The sequence below is a fragment of the Euprymna scolopes genome, chromosome 31 (genome assembly GCF_053919585.1).
Source record: "Euprymna scolopes isolate OS-2025 chromosome 31, ASM5391958v1, whole genome shotgun sequence".
Taxonomy (NCBI): domain Eukaryota; kingdom Metazoa; phylum Mollusca; class Cephalopoda; order Sepiida; family Sepiolidae; genus Euprymna; species Euprymna scolopes.
Window position 1 is genome coordinate 49763861 of NC_136512.1, and position 26587 is coordinate 49790447.

General features: G+C 28.7%; 1 protein-coding gene across 2 annotated transcripts in view; it reads right to left on the reverse strand.

Moving 5' to 3' along the window:
- Positions 1-26587, reverse strand: part of LOC145255738 (tubulin polyglutamylase TTLL5-like) — a 459668-nt gene that overhangs the window by 281291 nt on the left and 151790 nt on the right. For both annotated transcript variants that reach the window (XM_080114369.1, XM_080114368.1), the window contains exon 2: positions 631-929. In XM_080114369.1, coding sequence (XP_079970495.1) covers positions 631-794 — 164 coding nt within the window. In that variant the 5' untranslated portion in view covers positions 795-929. The remainder of the gene's footprint in view (positions 1-630; positions 930-26587) is intronic.

A 26587-nucleotide genomic window follows, 5' to 3' on the forward strand; every position in this document is an offset into this window, starting at 1 on the left:
TCTCTCTCTGTCCAAAGATACAAAAAAAAAAAACTTCAACAAGATAATTTTTTTCTCAAGCACCCTCAATAATTTGTGGTGTAACAACTAAAGCATTAGATAAAAGGAAACTCTTGTGGAGGTTGAAAATTTGATGCTTAGTGTAAGAATATGATTGCAAATTAATTAAGACTTCTTCCCAGTCATGAATGAGAGCATGCTACCCCAGTGGATTAAATAAAAGGTTCCATTCAAAATTCTGTGGAGATTCCAGGGTTCGACAAGATACATCCGAAGAAGATCAAAGATTATATCTGCCAAAACATAAAAATAATGCTAAGGATGTGAATAGTCGTCAGAAAAATAAAAATTATCAATCCTTATCTCATAAATTCAGAAACATTTTTCAAGTGTGAATTTTATGACAAATCTAATAGTAGTATAAGTTTTGCTTTGTTTTTTTTTTTGTTTGTTTTTTGCAATATTATGAAATCTGCATGCATGTTGGACATGCATAACCACACATTTTAATTTATTAGTAAAAAATAAGTTATAGAAATTAAAAAAATAAAACGTGGTGTGAAGTGTCCTCGTTCATCTTGAGCAGCATCAGGTGTACATACTATTAAATAATCAAAATAGGTGACTTACTCTTCACTGCTGTCTGTTCCGTCCTCTGATTGATAATCAGAGTCATCTCTATCACAGTCACTATTATCCTCATGTTCTGCATCACTGTGATCTGAAGGAGTCATTGGCTCCCCGTCAGATTCTGGACCCTTGGAAGATGTAACTGAAACTGGTCGGTCAGCCATTATTACAGGTGTTTGCAATCGTTATATTTTTTCTTTGTATTTTCTTCTTGCTTCTTCAAAATTTGTGTTAGTGGCACGCATTCCTCACAAATAGCCCGCACACCTCAACATCATTGATCAATCAATTGAATACACCTGTTTGAAGAGAATAGAAAAAGATTACATTTATACATTTTTTTTAGAAATAACAAATCTGTAAAAAAAAGTAAAAAAAAGTAGTATTTGACGATATTTTTGAGATGAAGTTGATTTTCATTGGCTAACGTGAGTCTATACCATATGCAGTTTTTGTGTTATTTAGTTTGCGATATTTATGTGGTACGATATTTGCAATATGTGGTATAATATTTGCAATATTTAGGTGGTATGATATTTGCAATACTTAGGTGGTATGGTATTTGCAATATTTATGTGGTATGGTATTTGCAATATTTATGTGGTATGGTATTTGCAATATTTATGTGGTATGGTATTTGCAATATTTATGTGGTATGGTATTTGCAATACTTATGTGGTATGATATTTGCAATACTTATGTGGTATGATATTTGCAATACTTATGTGGTATGATATTTGCAATACTTATGTGGTATGATATTTGCAATACTTATGTGGTATGATATTTGCAATATTTATGTGGTATGATATTTGCAATACTTATGTGGTGTGATATTTGCAATACTTATGTGGTATGATATTTGCAATATTTATGTGGTATGATATTTGCAATACTTATGTGGTATGATATTTGCAATATTTATGTGGTATGATATTTGCAATATTTATGTGGTATGATATTTGCAATATTTATGTGGTATGATATTTGCAATACTTATGTGGTATGATATTTGCAATATTTATGTGGTATGATATTTGCAATATTTATGTGGTATGATATTTGCAATACTTATGTTGTATGATATTTGCAATATATATGTGGTACGATATTTGCAATATGTGGTATAATACTTGCAATATTTATGTGGTATGATATTTGCAATACTTAGGTGGTATGATATTTGCAATATTTATGTGGTATGGTATTTGCAATACTTATGTGGTATGATATTTGCAATACTTATGTGGTATGATATTTGCAATATTTATGTGGTATGATATTTGCAATATTTATGTGGTATGATATTTGCAATACTTATGTGGTATGATATTTGCAATATTTATGTGGTATGATATTTGCAATATTTATGTGGTATGATATTTGCAATACTTATGTGGTATGATATTTGCAATATTTATGTGGTATGATATTTGCAATACTTATGTGGTATGATATTTGCAATACTTATGTGGTATGATATTTGCAATACTTATGTGGTATGATATTTGCAATACTTATGTGGTATGATATTTGCAATACTTATGTGGTATGATATTTACAATATTTATGTGGTATGATATTTGCAATATATATGTGGTACGATATTTGCAATATGTGGCATAATATTTGCAATATTTATGTGGTATGATATTTGCAATACTTAGGTGGTATGATATTTGCAATATTTATGTGGTATGGTATTTGCAATATTTATGTGGTATGGTATTTGCAATATTTATGTGGTATGGTATTTGCAATACTTATGTGGTATGATATTTGCAATACTTATGTGGGATGATATTTGCAATATTTATGTGGTATGATATTTGCAATACTTATGTGTTATGATATTTGCAATATTTATGTGGTATAATATTTGCAATATTTATGTGGTATGATATTTGCAATACTTATGTGGTATGATATTTGCAATATATATGTGGTATGGTATTTGCAATATTTATGTGGTATGGTATTTGCAATATTTATGTGGTATGGTATTTGCAATACTTATGTGTTATGATATTTGCAATATTTATGTGGTATGATATTTGCAATATTTATGTGGTATGATATTTGCAATACTTATGTGGTATGATATTTGCAATACTTATGTGGTATGATATTTGCAATACTTATGTGGTATGATATTTGCAATACTTATGTGGTATGATATTTGCAATATATATGTGGTACGATATTTGCAATATGTGGTATAATACTTGCAATATTTATGTGGTATGATATTTGCAATACTTAGGTGGTATGATATTTGCAATATTTATGTGGTATAATATTTGCAATATGTGGTATAATACTTGCAATACTTATGTGGTATAATATTTGCAATATATATGTGGTACGATATTTGCAATATGTGGTATAATACTTGCAATACTTATGTGGTATGATATTTGCAATATATATGTGGTACGATATTTGCAATATGTGGTATAATACTTGCAATACTTATGTGGTATAATATTTGCAATATTTATGTGGTATGGTATTTGCAATACTTATGTGGTATGATATTTGCAATACTTATGTGGTATGATATTTGCAATATTTATGTGGTATGATATTTGCAATATTTATGTGGTATGATATTTGCAATATTTATGTGGTATGATATTTGCAATACTTATGTGGTATGATATTTGCAATATTTATGTGGTATGATATTTGCAATATTTATGTGGTATGATATTTGCAATACTTATGTGGTATGATATTTGCAATATTTATGTGGTATGATATTTGCAATACTTATGTGGTATGATATTTGCAATATATATGTGGTACGATATTTGCAATATGTGGCATAATATTTGCAATATTTATGTGGTATGATATTTGCAATACTTAGGTGGTATGATATTTGCAATATTTATGTGGTATGGTATTTGCAATATTTATGTAGTATGGTATTTGCAATATTTATGTGGTATGGTATTTGCAATACTTATGTGGTATGATATTTGCAATACTTATGTGGGATGATATTTGCAATATTTATGTGGTATGATATTTGCAATACTTATGTGTTATGATATTTGCAATACTTATGTGGTATGATATTTGCAATACTTATGTGGTATGATATTTGCAATACTTATGTGGTATGATAATTGCAATACTTATGTGGTATGATATTTGCAATACTTATGTGGTATGATATTTGCAATATTTATGTGGTATGATATTTGCAATATTTATGTGGTATGATATTTGCAATACTTATGTGGTATGATATTTGCAATATTTATGTGGTATGATATTTGCAATATTTAGGTGGTATGATATTTGCAATATTTAGGTGGTATGATCTTTGCAATATTTATGTGGTATGATATTTGCAATATTTATGTGGTATGATATTATCAATATTTATGTGGTATGATATTATCAATATTTATGTGGTATGATATTTGCAATACTTATGTGGTATGATATTTGCAATATTTATGTGGTATGATATTTGCAATATTTATGTGGTATGATATTTGCAATATTTATGTGGTATGATATTTGCAATATTTATGTGGTATGATATTTGCAATATTTATGTGGTATGATATTTTCAATATTTATGTGGTATGATATTTGCAATATTTAGGTGGTATGATATTTGCATTATTTAAGTGGTATGATATTTGCAATATTTATGTGGTATGATATTTGCAATATTTATGAGGTATGATCTTTGCAATATTTATGAGGTATGATATTTGCAATACTTATGTGGTATGATATTTGCAATACTTATGTGGTATGATAATTGCAATATTTATGTGGTATGATATTTGCAATACTTATGTGGTATGATATTTGCAATACTTATGTGGTATGATATTTGCAATACTTATGTGGTATGATATTTGCAATATTTATGTGGTATGATATTTGCAATATTTAGGTGGTATGATATTTGCAATACTTATGTGGTATGATATTTGCAATATTTATGTGGTATAATATTTGCAATATTTAGGTGGTATGATATTTGCAATACTTATGTGGTATGATATTTGCAATATTTATGTGGTATGATATTTGCAATATTTATGTGGTATAATATTTGCAATATTTATGTGGTATGATATTTGCAATATTTATGTGGTATGATATTTGCAATACTTATGTGGTATAATATTTGCAATACTTATGTGGTATGATATTTGCAATATTTATGTGGTATGATATTTGCAATATTTATGTGGTATGATATTTGCAATATTTATGTGGTATGATATTTGCAATATTTATGTGGTATGATATTTGCAATATTTATGTGGTATGATATTTGCAATACTTATGTGGTATAATATTTGCAATATTTATGTGGTATGATATTTGCAATACTCATGTGGTATGATATTACCAATATTTATGTGGTATGATATTTGCAATACTCATGTGGTATGATCTTTGCAATATTTATGTGGTATAATATTTGCACTATTTATGTGGTATGATGTTTGCAATATTTATGTGGTATGATATTTGCAATACTTATGTGGTATGATGTTTGCAATATTTATGTGGTATGGTATTTGCAATATTTATGTGGTATGATATTTGCAATATTTATGTGGTATGATATTTGCAATATTTATGTGGTATGATATTTGCAATATTTATGTGGTATGATATTTGCAATACTTATGTGGTATGATATTTGCAATATTTATGTGGTATAATATTTGCAATATTTATGTGGTATGATGTTTGCAATATTTATGTGGTATGATATTTGCAATATTTATGTGGTATGATATTTGCAATACTTATGTGGTATAATATTTGCAATATTTATGTGGTATGATATTTGCAATATTTATGTGGTATGATATTTGCAATATTTATGTGGTATGATCTTTGCAATATTTATGTGGTATGATATTTGCAATACTTATGTGGTATAATATTTGCAATATTTATGTGGTATGATATTTGCAATACTCATGTGGTATGATCTTTGCAATATTTATGTGGTATGATATTTGCAATACTCATGTGGTATGATCTTTGCAATATTTATGTGGTATAATATTTGCAATATTCATGTGGTATGATATTTGCAATATTTATGTGGTATGATGTTTGCAATATTTATGTGGTATGATGTTTGCAATACTCATGTGGTATGATGTTTGCAATATTTATGTGGTATGATGTTTGCAATATTTATGTGGTATGGTATTTGCAATACTTATGTGGTATGATATTTGCAATATTTATGTGGTATGATATTTGCAATATTTATGTGGTATGATATTTGCAATATTTATGTGGTATGATGTTTGCAATATTTATGTGGTATAATATTTGCAATATTTATGTGGTATGATATTTGCAATATTTATGTGGTATGATATTTGCAATACTTATGTGGTATGATATATGCAATATTTATGTGGTATGATGTTTGCAATACTAATGTGGTATGATATTTGCAATACTCATGTGGTATGATATTTGCAATATTTATGTGGTATGATATTTGCAATACTTATGTGGTATGATATTTGCAATACTTATGTGGTATGATAATTGCAATATTTATGTGGTATGATATTTGCAATATTTATGTGGTATGATATTTGCAATACTTATGTGGTATGATATTTGCAATACTTATGTGGTATGATATTTGCAATACTTATGTGGTATGATATTTGCAATATTTATGTGGTATGATATTTGCAATATTTAGGTGGTATGATATTTGCAATACTTATGTGGTTTGATATTTGCAATATTTATGTGGTATAATATTTGCAATATTTAGGTGGTATGATATTTGCAATACTTATGTGGTATGATATTTGCAATATTTATGTGGTATAATATTGGCAATATTTATGTGGTATGATATTTGCAATATTTATGTGGTATGATATTTGCAATACTTATGTGGTATAATATTTGCAATACTTATGTGGTATGATCTTTGCAATATTTATGTGGTATGATATTTGCAATATTTATGTGGTATGATATTTGCAATATTTATGTGGTATGATATTTGCAATATTTATGTGGTATGATATTTGCAATATTTATGTGGTATGATATTTGCAATACTTATGTGGTATAATATTTGCAATATTTATGTGGTATGATATTTGCAATACTCATGTGGTATGATATTACCAATATTCATGTGGTATGATATTTGCAATACTCATGTGGTATGATCTTTGCAATATTTATGTGGTATAATATTTGCAATACTCATGTGGTATGATGTTTGCAATATTTATGTGGTATGATGTTTGCAATATTTATGTGGTATGATGTTTGCAATATTTAGGTGGTATGATATTTGCAATATTTATGTGGTATGATGTTTGCAATATTTATGTGGTATGATGTTTGCAATATTTATGTGGTATGATGTTTGCAATATTTATGTGGTATAATATTTGCAATATTTATATGGTATGATGTTTGCAATATTTATGTGGTATGGTATTTGCAATATTTATGTGGTATTTGCAATATTTATGTGGTATGATATTTGCAATATTTATGTGGTATGATATTTGCAATATTTATGTGGTATGATATTTGCAATACTTATGTGGTATGATATTTGCAATATTTATGTGGTATAATATTTGCAATATTTATGTGGTATGATATTTGCAATATTTATGTGGTATGATATTTGCAATATTTATGTGGTATGATATTTGCAATATTTATGTGGCATGATATTTGCAATACTTATGTGGTATAATATTTGCAATATTTATGTGGTATGATATTTGCAATATTTATGTGGTATAATATTTGCAATACTTATGTGGTATGATATTTGCAATACTTATGTGGTATAATATTTGCAATATTTATGTGGTATGATATTTGCAATACTTATGTGGTATGATATTTGCAATATTTATGTGGTATGATATTTGCAATATTTATGTGGTATAATATTTGCAATATTTATGTGGTATGATATTTGCAATACTTATGTGGTATAATATTTGCAATATTTATGTGGTATGATATTTGCAATACTCATGTGGTATGATCTTTGCAATATTTATGTGGTATAATATTTGCAATATTTATGTGGTATGATGTTTGCAATATTTAGGTGGTATGATGTTTGCAATATTTAGGTGGTATGATATTTGCAATATTTATGTGGTATGATGTTTGCAATATTTATGTGGTATGATGTTTGCAATATTTATGTGGTATGATGTTTGCAATATTTATGTGGTATAATATTTGCAATATTTATGTGGTATGATGTTTGCAATATTTATGTGGTATGGTATTTGCAATATTTATGTGGTATGGTATTTGCAATATTAATGTGGTATGATATTTGCAATATTTATGTGGTATGATATTTGCAATATTTATGTGGTATGATATTTGCAATACTTATGTGGTATGATCTTTGCAATATTTATGTGGTATGATATTTGCAATATTTATGTGGTATGACATTTGCAATACTCATGTGGTATGATATTTGCAATATTTATGTGGTATGATATTTGCAATACTCATGTGGTATGATCTTTGCAATATTTATGTGGTATAATATTTGCAATATTCATGTGGTATGATGTTTGCAATATTTATGTGGTATGATGTTTGCAATATTTAGGTGGTATGATATTTGCAATATTTATGTGGTATGATGTTTTCAATATTTATGTGGTATGATGTTTGCAATACTCATGTGGTATGATCTTTGCAATATTTTTGTGGTATGATGTTTGCAATATTTATGTGGTATGGTATTTGCAATACTTATGTGGTATTATATTTGCAATACTCATGTGGTATGATATTTGCAATATTTATGTGGTATGATATTTGCAATATTTATGTGGTATGATGTTTGCAATATTTATGTGGTATAATATTTGCAATATTTATGTGGTATGATATTTGCAATATTTATGTGGTATGATATTTGCAATACTTATGTGGTATGATATTTGCAATATTTATGTGGTATGATGTTTGCAATATTTATGTGGTATGATATTTGCAATACTCATGTGGTATGATATTTGCAATATTTATGTGGTATGATATTTGCAATATTTATGTGGTATGATATTTGCAATATTTATGTGGTTTGATATTTGCAATATTTATGTGGTATGATATTTGCAATATTTATGTGGTATGATATTTGCAATATTTATGTGGTATGATATTTGCAATATTTATGTGGTATGATGTTTGCAATATTTATGTGGTATGATGTTTGCAATATTTATGTGGTATGATATTTGCAATATTTATGTGGTATGATATTTGCAATATTTGTGTGGTATGATATTTGCAATATTTATGTGGTATGATATTTGCAATATTTATGTGGTATGATATTTGCAATATTTATGTGGTATGATATTTGCAATATTTATGTGGTATGATCTTTGCAATATTTATGTGGTATGATATTTGCAATATTTATGTGGTATGATGTTTGCAATATTTATGTGGTATGATGTTTGCAATACTTATGTGGTATAATATTTGCAATACTTATGTGGTATGATATTTGCAATACTTATGTGGTATGATATTTGCAATATTTATGTGGTATGATATTTGCAATACTTATGTGGTGTGATATTTGCAATACTTATGTGGTATGATATTTGCAATATTTATGTGGTATGATATTTGCAATATTTATGTGGTATGATATTTGCAATACTTATGTGGTATGATATTTGCAATATTTATGTGGTATGATATTTGCAATATTTATGTGGTATGATATTTGCAATATTTATGTGGTATGATATTTGCAATACTTATGTGGTATGATATTTGCAATATTTATGTGGTATGATATTTGCAATATTTATGTGGTATGATATTTGCAATACTTATGTTGTATGATATTTGCAATATATATGTGGTACGATATTTGCAATATGTGGTATAATACTTGCAATATTTATGTGGTATGATATTTGCAATACTTAGGTGGTATGATATTTGCAATATTTATGTGGTATGGTATTTGCAATACTTATGTGGTATGATATTTGCAATACTTATGTGGTATGATATTTGCAATATTTATGTGGTATGATATTTGCAATATTTATGTGGTATGATATTTGCAATACTTATGTGGTATGATATTTGCAATATTTATGTGGTATGATATTTGCAATATTTATGTGGTATGATATTTGCAATACTTATGTGGTATGATATTTGCAATATTTATGTGGTATGATATTTGCAATACTTATGTGGTATGATATTTGCAATACTTATGTGGTATGATATTTGCAATACTTATGTGGTATGATATTTGCAATACTTATGTGGTATGATATTTGCAATACTTATGTGGTATGATATTTACAATATTTATGTGGTATGATATTTGCAATATTTATGTGGTATGATATTTGCAATACTTATGTGGTATGATATTTACAATATTTATGTGGTATGATACTTGCAATATTTATGTGGTATGATATTTGCAATATATATGTGGTACGATATTTGCAATATGTGGCATAATATTTGCAATATTTATGTGGTATGATATTTGCAATACTTAGGTGGTATGATATTTGCAATATTTATGTGGTATGGTATTTGCAATATTTATGTGGTATGGTATTTGCAATATTTATGTGGTATGATATTTGCAATATTTATGTGGTATGGTATTTGCAATATTTATGTGGTATGATATTTGCAATACTTATGTGGTATGATATTTGCAATACTTATGTGGTATGATATTTGCAATACTTATGTGGTATGATATTTGCAATATTTATGTGGTATGATATTTGCAATACTTATGTGGTATGATATTTGCAATATTTATGTGGTATGATATTTGCAATATTTATGTGGTATGATATTTGCAATACTTATGTTGTATGATATTTGCAATATATATGTGGTACGATATTTGCAATATGTGGTATAATACTTGCAATATTTATGTGGTATGATATTTGCAATACTTAGGTGGTATGATATTTGCAATATTTATGTGGTATGGTATTTGCAATACTTATGTGGTATGATATTTGCAATACTTATGTGGTATGATATTTGCAATATTTATGTGGTATGATATTTGCAATATTTATGTGGTATGATATTTGCAATACTTATGTGGTATGATATTTGCAATATTTATGTGGTATGATATTTGCAATATTTATGTGGTATGATATTTGCAATACTTATGTGGTATGATATTTGCAATATTTATGTGGTATGATATTTGCAATACTTATGTGGTATGATATTTGCAATATTTATGTGGTATGATATTTGCAATACTTATGTGGTATGATATTTGCAATATTTATGTGGTATGATATTTGCAATACTTATGTGGTATGATATTTGCAATACTTATGTGGTATGATATTTGCAATACTTATGTGGTATGATATTTGCAATACTTATGTGGTATGATATTTGCAATACTTATGTGGTATGATATTTGCAATACTTATGTGGTATGATATTTACAATATTTATGTGGTATGATATTTGCAATATTTATGTGGTATGATATTTGCAATACTTATGTGGTATGATATTTACAATATTTATGTGGTATGATACTTGCAATATTTATGTGGTATGATATTTGCAATATATATGTGGTACGATATTTGCAATATGTGGCATAATATTTGCAATATTTATGTGGTATGATATTTGCAATACTTAGGTGGTATGATATTTGCAATATTTATGTGGTATGGTATTTGCAATATTTATGTGGTATGGTATTTGCAATATTTATGTGGTATGGTATTTGCAATACTTATGTGGTATGATATTTGCAATACTTATGTGGGATGATATTTGCAATATTTATGTGGTATGATATTTGCAATACTTATGTGTTATGATATTTGCAATACTTATGTGGTATGATATTTGCAATACTTATGTGGTATGATATTTGCAATACTTATGTGGTATGATATTTGCAATATATATGTGGTACGATATTTGCAATATGTGGTATAATACTTGCAATATTTATGTGGTATGATATTTGCAATACTTAGGTGGTATGATATTTGCAATATTTATGTGGTATGGTATTTGCAATACTTATGTGGTATGATATTTGCAATACTTATGTGGTATGATATTTGCAATATTTATGTGGTATGATATTTGCAATATTTATGTGGTATGATATTTGCAATATTTATGTGGTATGATATTTGCAATACTTATGTGGTATGATATTTGCAATATTTATGTGGTATGATATTTGCAATATTTATGTGGTATGATATTTGCAATACTTATGTGGTATGATATTTGCAATATTTATGTGGTATGATATTTGCAATACTTATGTGGTATAATATTTGCAATACTTATGTGGTATGATATTTGCAATACTTATGTGGTATGATATTTGCAATACTTATGTGGTATGATATTTGCAATACTTATGTGGTATGATATTTACAATATTTATGTGGTATGATATTTGCAATATTTATGTGGTATGATATTTGCAATATATATGTGGTACGATATTTGCAATATGTGGCATAATATTTGCAATATTTATGTGGTATGATATTTGCAATACTTAGGTGGTATGATATTTGCAATATTTATGTGGTATGGTATTTGCAATATTTATGTGGTATGGTATTTGCAATATTTATGTGGTATGGTATTTGCAATACTTATGTGGTATGATATTTGCAATACTTATGTGGGATGATATTTGCAATATTTATGTGGTATGATATTTGCAATACTTATGTGTTATGATATTTGCAATACTTATGTGGTATGATATTTGCAATACTTATGTGGTATGATATTTGCAATACTTATGTGGTATGATAATTGCAATACTTATGTGGTATGATATTTGCAATACTTATGTGGTATGATATTTGCAATACTTATGTGGTATGATATTTGCAATATTTATGTGGTATGATATTTGCAATATTTATGTGGTATGATATTTGCAATACTTATGTGGTATGATATTTGCAATATTTATGTGGTATGATATTTGCAATATTTAGGTGGTATGATATTTGCAATATTTAGGTGGTATGATCTTTGCAATATTTATGTGGTATGATCTTTGCAATATTTATGTGGTATGATATTATCAATATTTATGTGGTATGATATTATCAATATTTATGTGGTATGATATTTGCAATACTTATGTGGTATGATATTTGCAATATTTATGTGGTATGATATTTGCAATATTTATGTGGTATGATATTTGCAATATTTATGTGGTATGATATTTGCAATATTTATGTGGTATGATATTTTCAATATTTATGTGGTATGATATTTGCAATATTTAGGTGGTATGATATTTGCATTATTTAAGTGGTATGATATTTGCAATATTTATGTGGTATGATATTTGCAATATTTATGAGGTATGATCTTTGCAATATTTATGAGGTATGATATTTGCAATACTTATGTGGTATGATATTTGCAATACTTATGTGGTATGATAATTGCAATATTTATGTGGTATGATATTTGCAATACTTATGTGGTATGATATTTGCAATACTTATGTGGTATGATATTTGCAATACTTATGTGGTATGATATTTGCAATATTTATGTGGTATGATATTTGCAATATTTAGGTGGTATGATATTTGCAATACTTATGTGGTATGATATTTGCAATATTTATGTGGTATAATATTTGCAATATTTAGGTGGTATGATATTTGCAATACTTATGTGGTATGATATTTGCAATATTTATGTGGTATGATATTTGCAATATTTATGTGGTATAATATTTGCAATATTTATGTGGTATGATATTTGCAATATTTATGTGGTATGATATTTGCAATACTTATGTGGTATAATATTTGCAATACCTATGTGGTATGATATTTGCAATATTTATGTGGTATGATATTTGCAATATTTATGTGGTATGATATTTGCAATATTTATGTGGTATGATATTTGCAATATTTATGTGGTATGATATTTGCAATATTTATGTGGTATGATATTTGCAATACTTATGTGGTATAATATTTGCAATATTTATGTGGTATGATATTTGCAATACTCATGTGGTATGATATTACCAATATTTATGTGGTATGATATTTGCAATACTCATGTGGTATGATCTTTGCAATATTTATGTGGTATAATATTTGCACTATTTATGTGGTATGATGTTTGCAATACTCATGTGGTATGATGTTTGCAATATTTATGTGGTATGATGTTTGCAATATTTATGTGGTATGGTATTTGCAATACTTATGTGGTATGATATTTGCAATATTTATGTGGTATGATATTTGCAATATTTATGTGGTATGATATTTGCAATATTTATGTGGTATGATGTTTGCAATATTTATGTGGTATAATATTTGCAATATTTATGTGGTATGATATTTGCAATATTTATGTGGTATGATATTTGCAATACTTATGTGGTATGATATATGCAATATTTATGTGGTATGATGTTTGCAATACTAATGTGGTATGATATTTGCAATACTCATGTGGTATGATATTTGCAATATTTATGTGGTATGATATTTGCAATACTTATGTGGTATGATATTTGCAATACTTATGTGGTATGATAATTGCAATATTTATGTGGTATGATATTTGCAATATTTATGTGGTATGATATTTGCAATACTTATGTGGTATGATATTTGCAATACTTATGTGGTATGATATTTGCAATACTTATGTGGTATGATATTTGCAATATTTATGTGGTATGATATTTGCAATATTTAGGTGGTATGATATTTGCAATACTTATGTGGTTTGATATTTGCAATATTTATGTGGTATAATATTTGCAATATTTAGGTGGTATGATATTTGCAATACTTATGTGGTATGATATTTGCAATATTTATGTGGTATAATATTGGCAATATTTATGTGGTATGATATTTGCAATACTTATGTGGTATAATATTTGCAATACTTATGTGGTATGATCTTTGCAATATTTATGTGGTATGATATTTGCAATATTTATGTGGTATGATATTTGCAATATTTATGTGGTATGATATTTGCAATATTTATGTGGTATGATATTTGCAATATTTATGTGGTATGATATTTGCAATATTTATGTGGTATGATATTTGCAATACTTATGTGGTATAATATTTGCAATATTTATGTGGTATGATATTTGCAATACTCATGTGGTATGATATTACCAATATTCATGTGGTATGATATTTGCAATACTCATGTGGTATGATCTTTGCAATATTTATGTGGTATAATATTTGCAATACTCATGTGGTATGATGTTTGCAATATTTATGTGGTATGATGTTTGCAATATTTATGTGGTATGATGTTTGCAATATTTAGGTGGTATGATATTTGCAATATTTATGTGGTATGATGTTTGCAATATTTATGTGGTATGATGTTTGCAATATTTATGTGGTATGATGTTTGCAATATTTATGTGGTATGATATTTGCAATATTTATATGGTATGATGTTTGCAATATTTATGTGGTATGGTATTTGCAATATTTATGTGGTATTTGCAATATTTATGTGGTATGATATTTGCAATATTTATGTGGTATGATATTTGCAATATTTATGTGGTATGATATTTGCAATACTTATGTGGTATGATATTTGCAATATTTATGTGGTATAATATTTGCAATATTTATGTGGTATGATATTTGCAATATTTATGTGGTATGATATTTGCAATATTTATGTGGTATGATATTTGCAATATTTATGTGGTATGATATTTGCAATATTTATGTGGCATGATATTTGCAATATTTATGAGGTATGATATTTGCAATACTTATGTGGTATGATATTTGCAATATTTAGGTGGTATGATATTTGCAATATTAAGGTGGTATGATATTTGCAATATTTAGGTGGTATGATATTTGCAATACTTATGTGGTATGATATTTGCAATATTTATGTGGTATGATATTTGCAATACTTATGTGGTATGATATTTGCAATACTTATGTGGTATGATAATTGCAATATTTATGTGGTATGATATTTGCAATACTTATGTGGTATGATATTTGCAATACTTATGTGGTATGATATTTGCAATACTTATGTGGTATGATATTTGCAATATTTATGTGGTATGATATTTGCAATATTTAGGTGGTATGATATTTGCAATACTTATGTGGTTTGATATTTGCAATATTTATGTGGTATAATATTTGCAATATTTAGGTGGTATGATATTTGCAATACTTATGTGGTATGATATTTGCAATATTTACGTGGTATAATATTGGCAATATTTATGTGGTATGATATTTGCAATATTTATGTGGTATGATATTTGCAATACTTATGTGGTATAATATTTGCAATACTTATGTGGTATGATCTTTGCAATATTTATGTGGTATGATATTTGCAATATTTATGTGGTATGATATTTGCAATATTTATGTGGTATGATATTTGCAATACTCATGTGGTATGATATTACCAATATTTATGTGGTATGATATTTGCAATACTCATGTGGTATGATCTTTGCAATATTTATGTGGTATAATATTTGCAATATTTATGTGGTATGATGTTTGCAATATTTAGGTGGTATGATGTTTGCAATATTTAGGTGGTATGATATTTGCAAAATTTATGTGGTATGATGTTTGCAATATTTATGTGGTATGATGTTTTCAATATTTATGTGGTATGATGTTTGCAATATTTATGTGGTATAATATTTGCAATATTTATGTGATATGATGTTTGCAATATTTATGTGGTATGGTATTTGCAATATTTATGTGGTATGGTATTTGCAATATTAATGTGGTATGATATTTGCAATATTTATGTGGTATGATATTTGCAATATTTATGTGGTATGATATTTGCAATATTTATGTGGTATGATATTTGCAATATTTATGTGGTATGATATTTGCAATACTCATGTGGTATGATCTTTGCAATATTTATGTGGTATAATATTTGCAATACTCATGTGGTATGATGTTTGCAATATTTATGTGGTATGATGTTTGCAATATTTAGGTGATATGATGTTTGCAATATTTAGGTGGTATGATATTTGCAATATTTATGTGGTATGATGTTTGCAATATTTATGTGGTATGATGTTTGCATTATTTATGTGGTATGATGTTTGCAATATTTATGTGGTATAATATTTGCAATATTTATGTGGTATGATGTTTGCAATATTTATGTGGTATGGTATTTGCAATATTTATGTGGTATGGTATTTGCAATATTTATGTGGTATGATATTTGCAATATTTATGTGGTATGATATTTGCAATATTTATGTGGTATGATATTTGCAATACTTATGTGGTATGATATTTGCAATATTTATGTGGTATAATATTTGCAATATTTATGTGGTATGATATTTGCAATATTTATGTGGTATGATATTTGCAATATTTATGTGGTATGATATTTGCAATATTTATGTGGTATAATATTTGCAATATTTATGTGGTATGATATTTGCAATATTTATGTGGTATGATATTTGCAATATTTATGTGGTATGATATTTGCAATATTTATGTGGCATGATATTTGCAATACTTATGTGGTATAATATTTGCAATATTTATGTGGTATGATATTTGCAATATTTATGTGGTATGATGTTTGCAATATTTAGGTGGTATGATGTTTGCAATATTTAGGTGGTATGATATTTGCAATATTTATGTGGTATGATGTTTGCAATATTTATGTGGTATGATGTTTGCAATATTTATGTGGTATGATGTTTGCAATATTTATGTGGTATGATGTTTGCAATATTTATGTGGTATAATATTTGCAATATTTATGTGGTATGATGTTTGCAATATTTATGTGGTATGGTATTTGCAATATTTATGTGGTATGGTATTTGCAATATTAATGTGGTATGATATTTGCAATATTTATGTGGTATGATATTTGCAATATTTATGTGGTATGATATTTGCAATACTTATGTGGTATGATCTTTGCAATATTTATGTGGTATGATATTTGCAATACTTATGTGGTATAATATTTGCAATATTTATGTGGTATGACATTTGCAATACTCATGTGGTATGATATTTGCAATATTTATGTGGTATGATATTTGCAATACTCATGTGGTATGATCTTTGCAATATTTATGTGGTATAATATTTGCAATATTCATGTGGTATGATGTTTGCAATATTTATGTGGTATGATGTTTGCAATATTTATGTGGTATGATATTTGCAATATTTAGGTGGTATGATATTTGCAATATTTATGTGGTATGATGTTTTCAATATTTATGTGGTATGATGTTTGCAATACTCATGTGGTATGATCTTTGCAATATTTTTGTGGTATGATGTTTGCAATACTTATGTGGTATAATATTTGCAATACTCATGTGGTATGATATTTGCAATATTCATGTGGTATGATGTTTGCAATATTTATGTGGTATGATGTTTGCAATATTTATGTGGTATAATATTTGCAATATTTATGTGGTATGATATTTGCAATATTTATGTGGTATGATATTTGCAATACTTATGTGGTATGATATTTGCAATATTTATGTGGTATGATGTTTGCAATATTTATGTGGTATGATATTTGCAATACTCATGTGGTATGATATTTGCAATATTTATGTGGTATGATATTTGCAATATTTATGTGGTATGATATTTGCAATATTTATGTGGTATGATATTTGCAATATTTATGTGGTATGATATTTGCAATATTTATGTGGTATGATATTTGCAATATTTATGTGGTATGATATTTGCAATATTTATGTGGTATGATGTTTGCAATATTTATGTGGTATGATGTTTGCAATATTTATGTGGTATGATATTTGCAATATTTATGTGGTATGATATTTGCAATATTTGTGTGGTATGATATTTGCAATATTTATGTGGTATGATATTTGCAATATTTATGTGGTATGATATTTGCAATATTTATGTGGTATGATATTTGCAATATTTATGTGGTATGATCTTTGCAATATTTATGTGGTATGATGTTTGCAATATTTATGTGGTATGATATTTGCAATATTTATGTGGTATGATATTTGCAATATTTATGTGGTATGATATTTGCAATATTTATGTGGTATGATATTTGCAATATTTATGTGATATGATATTTGCAATACTTAGGTGGTATGATGTTTGCAATATTTATGTGGTATAATATTTGCAATATTTATGTGGTATGATCTTTGCAATATTTATGTGGTATGATGTTTGCAATATTTATGTGGTATGATCTTTGCAATATTTATGTGGTATGATATTTGCAATACTTATGTGGTATAATATTTGCAATATTTAAAAAAATAAACACTAAGATGGTCAACATCTTGAAATTTGAATACAGATGTTTGTAATTTATATATATATCTATATATCTATATATATATATATATATATATATATATATATATATATATAAACCTATCAGATGTCAAAATTGTTTTGTGAAATAACATAGGGTGGAGGAAAATATGAAATTTAATCTGGTCGTACAGACAGACCTTTGTTTGAAATATTATTGAAGTCTAGCTCTTTTTTTTTTGTTTTTATTTTTTTTTTTTACAAAGGGAAAAGAAATGAAAGAAGTGAAGCCAATGCGAAGGAAAAGCAGTGGCTTAACATGCCAGTAAATTAGTTTGCTTCCTGCAGTCTGCCATAATAGCCTTTCTTATTAATCAGAATATGTACCTTTAAAATAATATGAGTGAAAATTAAGCTGCATAAAGTTTGCATTGTTTATACTATAGTAAAGCGTTTTCTAGTGTTACTTTAATAATAGCTATAATTACAGCTGGTACAAACTAGTCGTCAAGTGTTGAAATGATAAGACTGCTATGAATCGAGTTACCATCAGCTGACTCATCAATTAAACACGTTTTTATTACATGCATTAGTGACAGGTGATGAAATGATGAAAACCGTTTGACACATGTATTCATGATGTTCCAATTCAATCAAGCTAAAACATTAAGCGATTTATTATAGACTAGCAGAAATACCGGGTGGGAGGATCACATGTAATTGGTGTTCAAAACATTAATCTCTAATATAAAAAATCATCATCTTCATCGGTTTAACAGCTGTTAAATATGCTGGTAAATATTGAACAGCTTTTAGAAATTGACTTCCAAATTAACTTATCTTTGTCCAGGTCTTTATTTATCCTGCTTTCTCTGAAATTCTTTACCATCACTTATGCATGTTTCCCAGGTCTTACCCTACCACTACTGATCCTTCTACCTCAACTGTTCTACATTTACTAACCCAAACACTCATCCTTATTCAATGTAACTAAACAAAGTTTTGTGTTCTACATGCATCTCGCTATACAACCCAGGTATAATGTTGTTCGAAACCATTACCATTGCACATCCATCATTTCTCTCCATGTAATAAACATATTCACATCTTTTGCACCTGGCATATGTTGAATGGCTTTTAGAAATTCATTTCCAAACTAATCTGTGATCAAATTTTTTTTTGCAAATCATTTTCTTAACTGAAGCAAAATGTTCATAAGCCAGGTGCCAACTCCGTGTGATGATGGGAACGTAACTACCCACCAAGGCTAAACCTGATCTAAAAAATGTTTTTTGGGTTTGATTAGCTTTGTCGACTTTGAACTGGTGCAGTTAATCAAACACCATGCTTAATCAAATATATGCAAAAAGAAAATTTTAAGGGAAATTCGATAAATATTATTTAAAAATAATTTAATCAAAAATTAATTAAAATCAACCAGAATGCTTTTCATTTTTTCATAAACAAGTAAGCTATTTTAATATTTTTTTAGATAAAAAACAAAAATATGAATTACTTCATACTCCTTCAAAATGTGAAAGAAACATTTAAACTGTTATATATAAAACTTATCTGTTGACTAAAATTCTTAGCAAATCCTCGTGTTTGAAAAAATGGAAAGATTTAAAACACAGTAATTTTATAAATTGCGATTAAAATATTCTTAACAAAATTAGTTTTTTCAGACCAGAACTGAATATATATTATCGATACCAATATGAAAGGATGCTTCTAACATAAGAATTGGTAATTTTGTTTCAAATCACACCGTGAGACTCTTCCTTTTTATGGAGAAACTTTCAAAGCACACTGATATACATTTAACCCTCTGCTTCTGGGTATGCTTTCCAAATCCTAATAGACAAAGCATATTTTTTTAATCAAGACTCTCAGACCTTGGTCAAAAAACCAAGCGACTGTCATATTTTACTTCATAGTGTGTCGATTCTAAAAGGAATGCAATGTAAGTCAAATTTCCAAAGTCAGCGCATTGGTATAATTTGTGTTTTTTATTACAATTCAACTTTAAAAAAAAAATTTTTTTTTTTTAGTGGTGGTCATTTCTTTGCTGTTTTTATATTACATGTCACTTAACCTGAAATGACAAACTGAATAAATTAAATGTTATTGCATTCAACTGTTTCTTCTCTATCAATCTTTCTCGTCTGACACACATGCTGCACATTTGTTGATAAAACAAATCTAGCTACTACATATGAAGAGGATAATAAATTCCTGAACCCATGGTCAGCTAAAATGGCTGTAATATCAAATGACTATACTGTATTTATTGTTTTATAGTGATTTAATCCAATTAATAATTTAATGATCAAACAATATTTTAATCATTAAAAATTCTAGAAAAGGAATGGGCAGTGTGTTACAAAGTCACTACTAAAATAAGAACATCTTCAAGCCCTTGTACATTCTATATAAATAAAACAGATGTATGTATGTGTCTGTGTAAAAATATTTAACTGATAAACTACTGATCACATAACACTGAAATTAACAGAAAATAGTAATCATACACCAAAGATGGTTTATAATGAATAAAATCTTTGTTTGGATGAATGCGTAATGCATACAGAAATATGTTAGCAAGTTGAAATGTAAAATGTTCATTTCATCTTGCTAACATATTTCTGTTACTTTTGCACATGTGCAAATTCACTTATTAATGAATTAAAATATATTTAAACATATTTTACAACCGGGCAAGGCGCCATTTTCCCGCCACTAGTTATAAATAAACAACCAACTGCTCCATTCACGAATGAACGCAAGAAAATTCCCAGAGTTAGTTACCTCCTCTCAAAAAATAAAAAACATATCCTGAATTGCTACAATTTTTCCTACACAAAACCATTGCATTACACAAAAACACCTTCCTTTGCGTGGTTCGGCATCATATTGCAAAATCCACAGATGTTATTTTGTCCCATTATTTCCTTCAGTTGTGTGCCTAATTAGGGTGAATACCAGCAGTTTTCAAATCTCAGTTTAAGTATGTTGATTCAATGCTGCTTTGGCTGTCCTCTTGACCACCAGACCTTAACTGTCAGTTTGTATGCCACCTTGGCAAGGTTGTTATTAGCAGTAAACGACCTTATCATTTCAGTTAAGATTCACACATCTTGTCAGCGATTGATGCCACTACTGATGAATGCCACACACACATTATATCTATCATCACAGCTGCCACCCTTGTCAGAGGATCAAATTCTGTCATTTGTTTGCTATATTAATGTTTGATCAATATGACTTTGAAAGCCTTATATATGGTGGAAAAACTGTGACCAATGAAAGCTATATTGTTATTTTTATTTTTGACTCTTCACTCCAAAAAAGGTATATTGCTACTTGAATGTAAAAGGCTACTATGCAAGACCATGCATGTTATATTTCTGTTTTTTGTGAAAGTTTGGTATGGGGGACCATAATTGGAGTTCAGATGAATACTTGCCATGAAAATAACAATAGAGCAGAGACTGCTTTGCAATATCAAAGAAGTAGGAGACAAGAAGGGAATTACACAGTCTAGTAGTTCAGGGGTAGAAAGTATTAGATTGAAAAGCTTTCCAATGTTTAGAAGAAGAAGAGGTGGAATTTAGCAGCTTCTTGGGTTAGTCAAGAGTATTTATTTTGAGGAGGCACAAGTGCTACTGGTCCATCAGAGCACATTCTATTAAAATACTTATAAAACAAGCACAAGGATGGAACATTGCATCAATCTAAAAGGATGGGTGGAGCTTGGTTCATAGTGCGGATCCTATTAAATTGCGGACTCTCCTTTGAACCCTGGCTAAGAAGGAGAAACTAGTGGCAGATGCATCGGCTCAGATGTGGCAACAATAATTGGAATTTAGATGAGCATTTTCCATGAAAATGGAAATGGGAAACTTGCGGCTTGGGTGGGATATAGGACACTGTCAGATGCAAGTAGTTTTGTGGCACACTAGAGAGAACCGAACTTCTTTGAAACAGCCTTGGAAACATCTTTAGTGTATTTATGCCAATACATGTTGCCTGTGAATGATAAGCTGAGGAGTTTGAACGATGAACTAGTAATTAGTATATTACAAGTCATGGCTATCTGTAATTGAAAAGGTTTCTAGTCATTGTCGCGAGAAGCAAACGGTTTCTGGTCATTGTCGCGAGAAGCAAACGGTTTCTGGTCATTGTCGCGAGAAGCAAACGGTTTCTGGTCATTGTCGCGAGAAGCAAACGGTTTCTGGTCATTGTCGCGAGAAGCAAACGGTTTCTGGTCATTGTCGCGAGAAGCAAACGGTTTCTGGTCATTGTCGCGAGAAGCAAACGGTTTCTGGTCATTGTCGCGAGAAGCAAACGGTTTCTGGTCATTGTCGCGAGAAGCAAACGGTTTCTGGTCATTGTCGCGAGAAGCAAAAGATTTCTGGTCATTGTCACGAGAAAGAAAAGATGTCTGGTAATTGTCACGAGAAAGAAAAGATGTCTGGTAATTGTCACGAGAAAGAAAAGATGTCTGGTAATTGTCACGAGAAAGAAAAGATTTCTGGTAATTGTCACGAGAAAGAAAAGATTTCTGGTAATTGTCACGAGAAAGAAAAGATTTCTGGTAATTGTCACGAGAAAGAAAAGATTTCTGGTAATTGTCACGAGAAAGAAAAGATTTCTGGTAATTGTCACGAGAAAGAAAAGATTTCTGGTAATTGTCACGAGAAAGAAAAGATTTCTGGTAATTGTCACGAGAAAGAAAAGATTTCTGGTAATTGTCACGAGAAAGAAAAGATTTCTGGTAATTGTCACGAGAAAGAAAAGATTTCTGGTAATTGTCACGAGAAAGAAAAGATTTCTGGTAATTGTCACGAGAAAGAAAAGATTTCTGGTAATTGTCACGAGAAAGAAAAGATTTCTGGTAATTGTCACGAGAAAGAAAAGATTTCTGGTAATTGTCACGAGAAAGAAAAGATTTCTGGTAATTGTCACGAGAAAGAAAAGATTTCTGGTAATTGTCACGAGAAAGAAAAGATTTCTGGTAATTGTCACGAGAAAGAAAAGATTTCTGGTAATTGTCACGAGAAAGAAAAGATTTCTGGTAATTGTCACGAGAAAGAAAAGATTTCTGGTAATTGTCACGAGAAAGAAAAGATTTCTGGTAATTGTCACGAGAAAGAAAAGATTTCTGGTAATTGTCACGAGAAAGAAAAGATTTCTGGTAATTGTCACGAGAAAGAAAAGATTTCTGGTAATTGTCACGAGAAAGAAAAGATTTCTGGTAATTGTCACGAGAAAGAAAAGATTTCTGGTAATTGTCACGAGAAAGAAAAGATTTCTGGTAATTGTCACGAGAAAGAAAAGATTTCTGGTAATTGTCACGAGAAAGAAAAGATTTCTGGTAATTGTCACGAGAAAGAAAAGATTTCTGGTAATTGTCACGAGAAAGAAAAGATTTCTGGTAATTGTCACGAGAAAGAAAAGATTTCTGGTAATTGTCACGAGAAAGAAAAGATTTCTGGTAATTGTCACGAGAAAGAAAAGATTTCTTGTAATTGTCACGAGAAAGAAAAGATTTCTTGTAATTGTCACGAGAAAGAAAAGATTTCTTGTAATTGTCACGAGAAAGAAAAGATTTCTTGTAATTGTCACGAGAAAGAAAAGATTTCTTGTAATTGTCACGAGAAAGAAAAGATTTCTTGTAATTGTCACGAGAAAGAAAAGATTTCTTGTAATTGTCACGAGAAAGAAAAGATTTCTTGTAATTGTCACGAGAAAGAAAAGGTTTCTTGTAATTGTCACGAGAAAGAAAAGGTTTCTTGTAATTGTCACGAGAAAGAAAAGGTTTCTTGTAATTGTCACGAGAAAGAAAAGGTTTCTTGTAATTGTCACAAGAAAGAAAAGGTTTCTTGTAATTGTCACAAGAAAGAAAAGGTTTCTTGTAATTGTCACAAGAAAGAAAAGGTATCTTGTAATTGTCGCAAGAAAGAAAAGATTTCTTGTAATTGTTACAAGAAAGAAAAGGTTTCTTGTAATTTTTACAAGAAAGAAAAGATTTCTTGTAATTGTTACAAGAAAGAAGCTCTGTCTTAAACATTAGCATCGTTCAACAGCCACATTCCACTACAGTTTACTAAGATTTCTGCCATTGCTTTGGATATGTGTACAAGCAAGTTTCTCTTGTGCCTATTATAGAGCATGGGGTCATCAAATATACCCATCTCAGACATAATTTTTTCAGGGAAGTCATTTATGAATATCAGGAATAATAAAGGTCCAAGGATTGCCTGTTGTGGTACACCCGCATTTAGATCATGTTGTTTGGATGTACGACCATCAAGCACAACCTGGATTGTTCCCTTGTCTAAGAACAGTTTCATTACATTAAGTTATTTTCACAAAAGAATCACCACCTATGAAGGCTCAGAGGCTACTTGAGCATAAGGGTTAATGTGTGTACAATAGTCATTGGGATTAATTAGCGTACTAATTGTTGGTAGTAGAAATTTGGTATCATTTAATTATTTAAGGCAATGGTTCAACAAGAACTTGTTTACATTGGATTTGAAGATGACAATATTGTAGTCAGCTGGAAAGCAGACCAGTAGAATAGAGTTCCATGGGCAGGCAACAGATGGAATCTGCGTAAGAGAGTGGGGGAAATTGTATGTAGTGGTTGTAACTAGATGAATGTTTTTGTGAAAGTTTGGCGAGGGACCATGAAAATAACAATAGAGCAAAGACAGGCTCACAACATCTCTTCTATAGGAAAGAACATACAAGAGATAAGGGCATCACCTACTAGGTTACAAAGTCAGTTTTGCATTCTGTCAAGACAAGCTCCTGCCCAGATGTGGCAACAGTACTCTTAGACGTACTTGGCTCTTATACAGGTAGAAGATTGCATTGGCAGTGAGATATCTACTGGAGCGGTACAATGATCCAACCATTTTTCCAGCAACCTTGGCAACAGATTTGATGTATGTGCTCTATTTCAGATCAGAAGTGAAGGTCAGTCTCAGAAGCTTGTCAAGACATGGGGCTTTCCCAAGACGTGTCATTTATTTCAAGTGAGGTTAGATAGGGGTCGGAGTATTGATGATGGAAAGAGAGAAGCTTGGTTTTAGATGCATTAAAATTAATCAGCCACCATTTTCCCCATTGCACCACATGCTCAAGATCAGAGGAGAGAGAGTCCAAGAGATTTTGGTTATTTCTAGTCTGTGAAGTGTTGCCATTGATGGTAGTGTCATCTGTATAAATATCTATGAATGATCTAAGAATATTATTTGGGAGATTATTGATGAAGATTGAGAAAAGATTTGGGTTCAGGATGAAACCTTGAGGGATGCCTACATTAATACTGTGAGCTTCTGATTTCTACTTACTGACCACTATTCTTATAAATCTATCAGAGAGAAATGATTTAATAATTGAGAAGACATTTCCAGTTATTTTGCAACTGGAGATCTTGTAAAGTAGACCTTTATGCCATACCCTATCAAAGGCATTTTATATATCAAGAGCAATTGCCTTAGAAA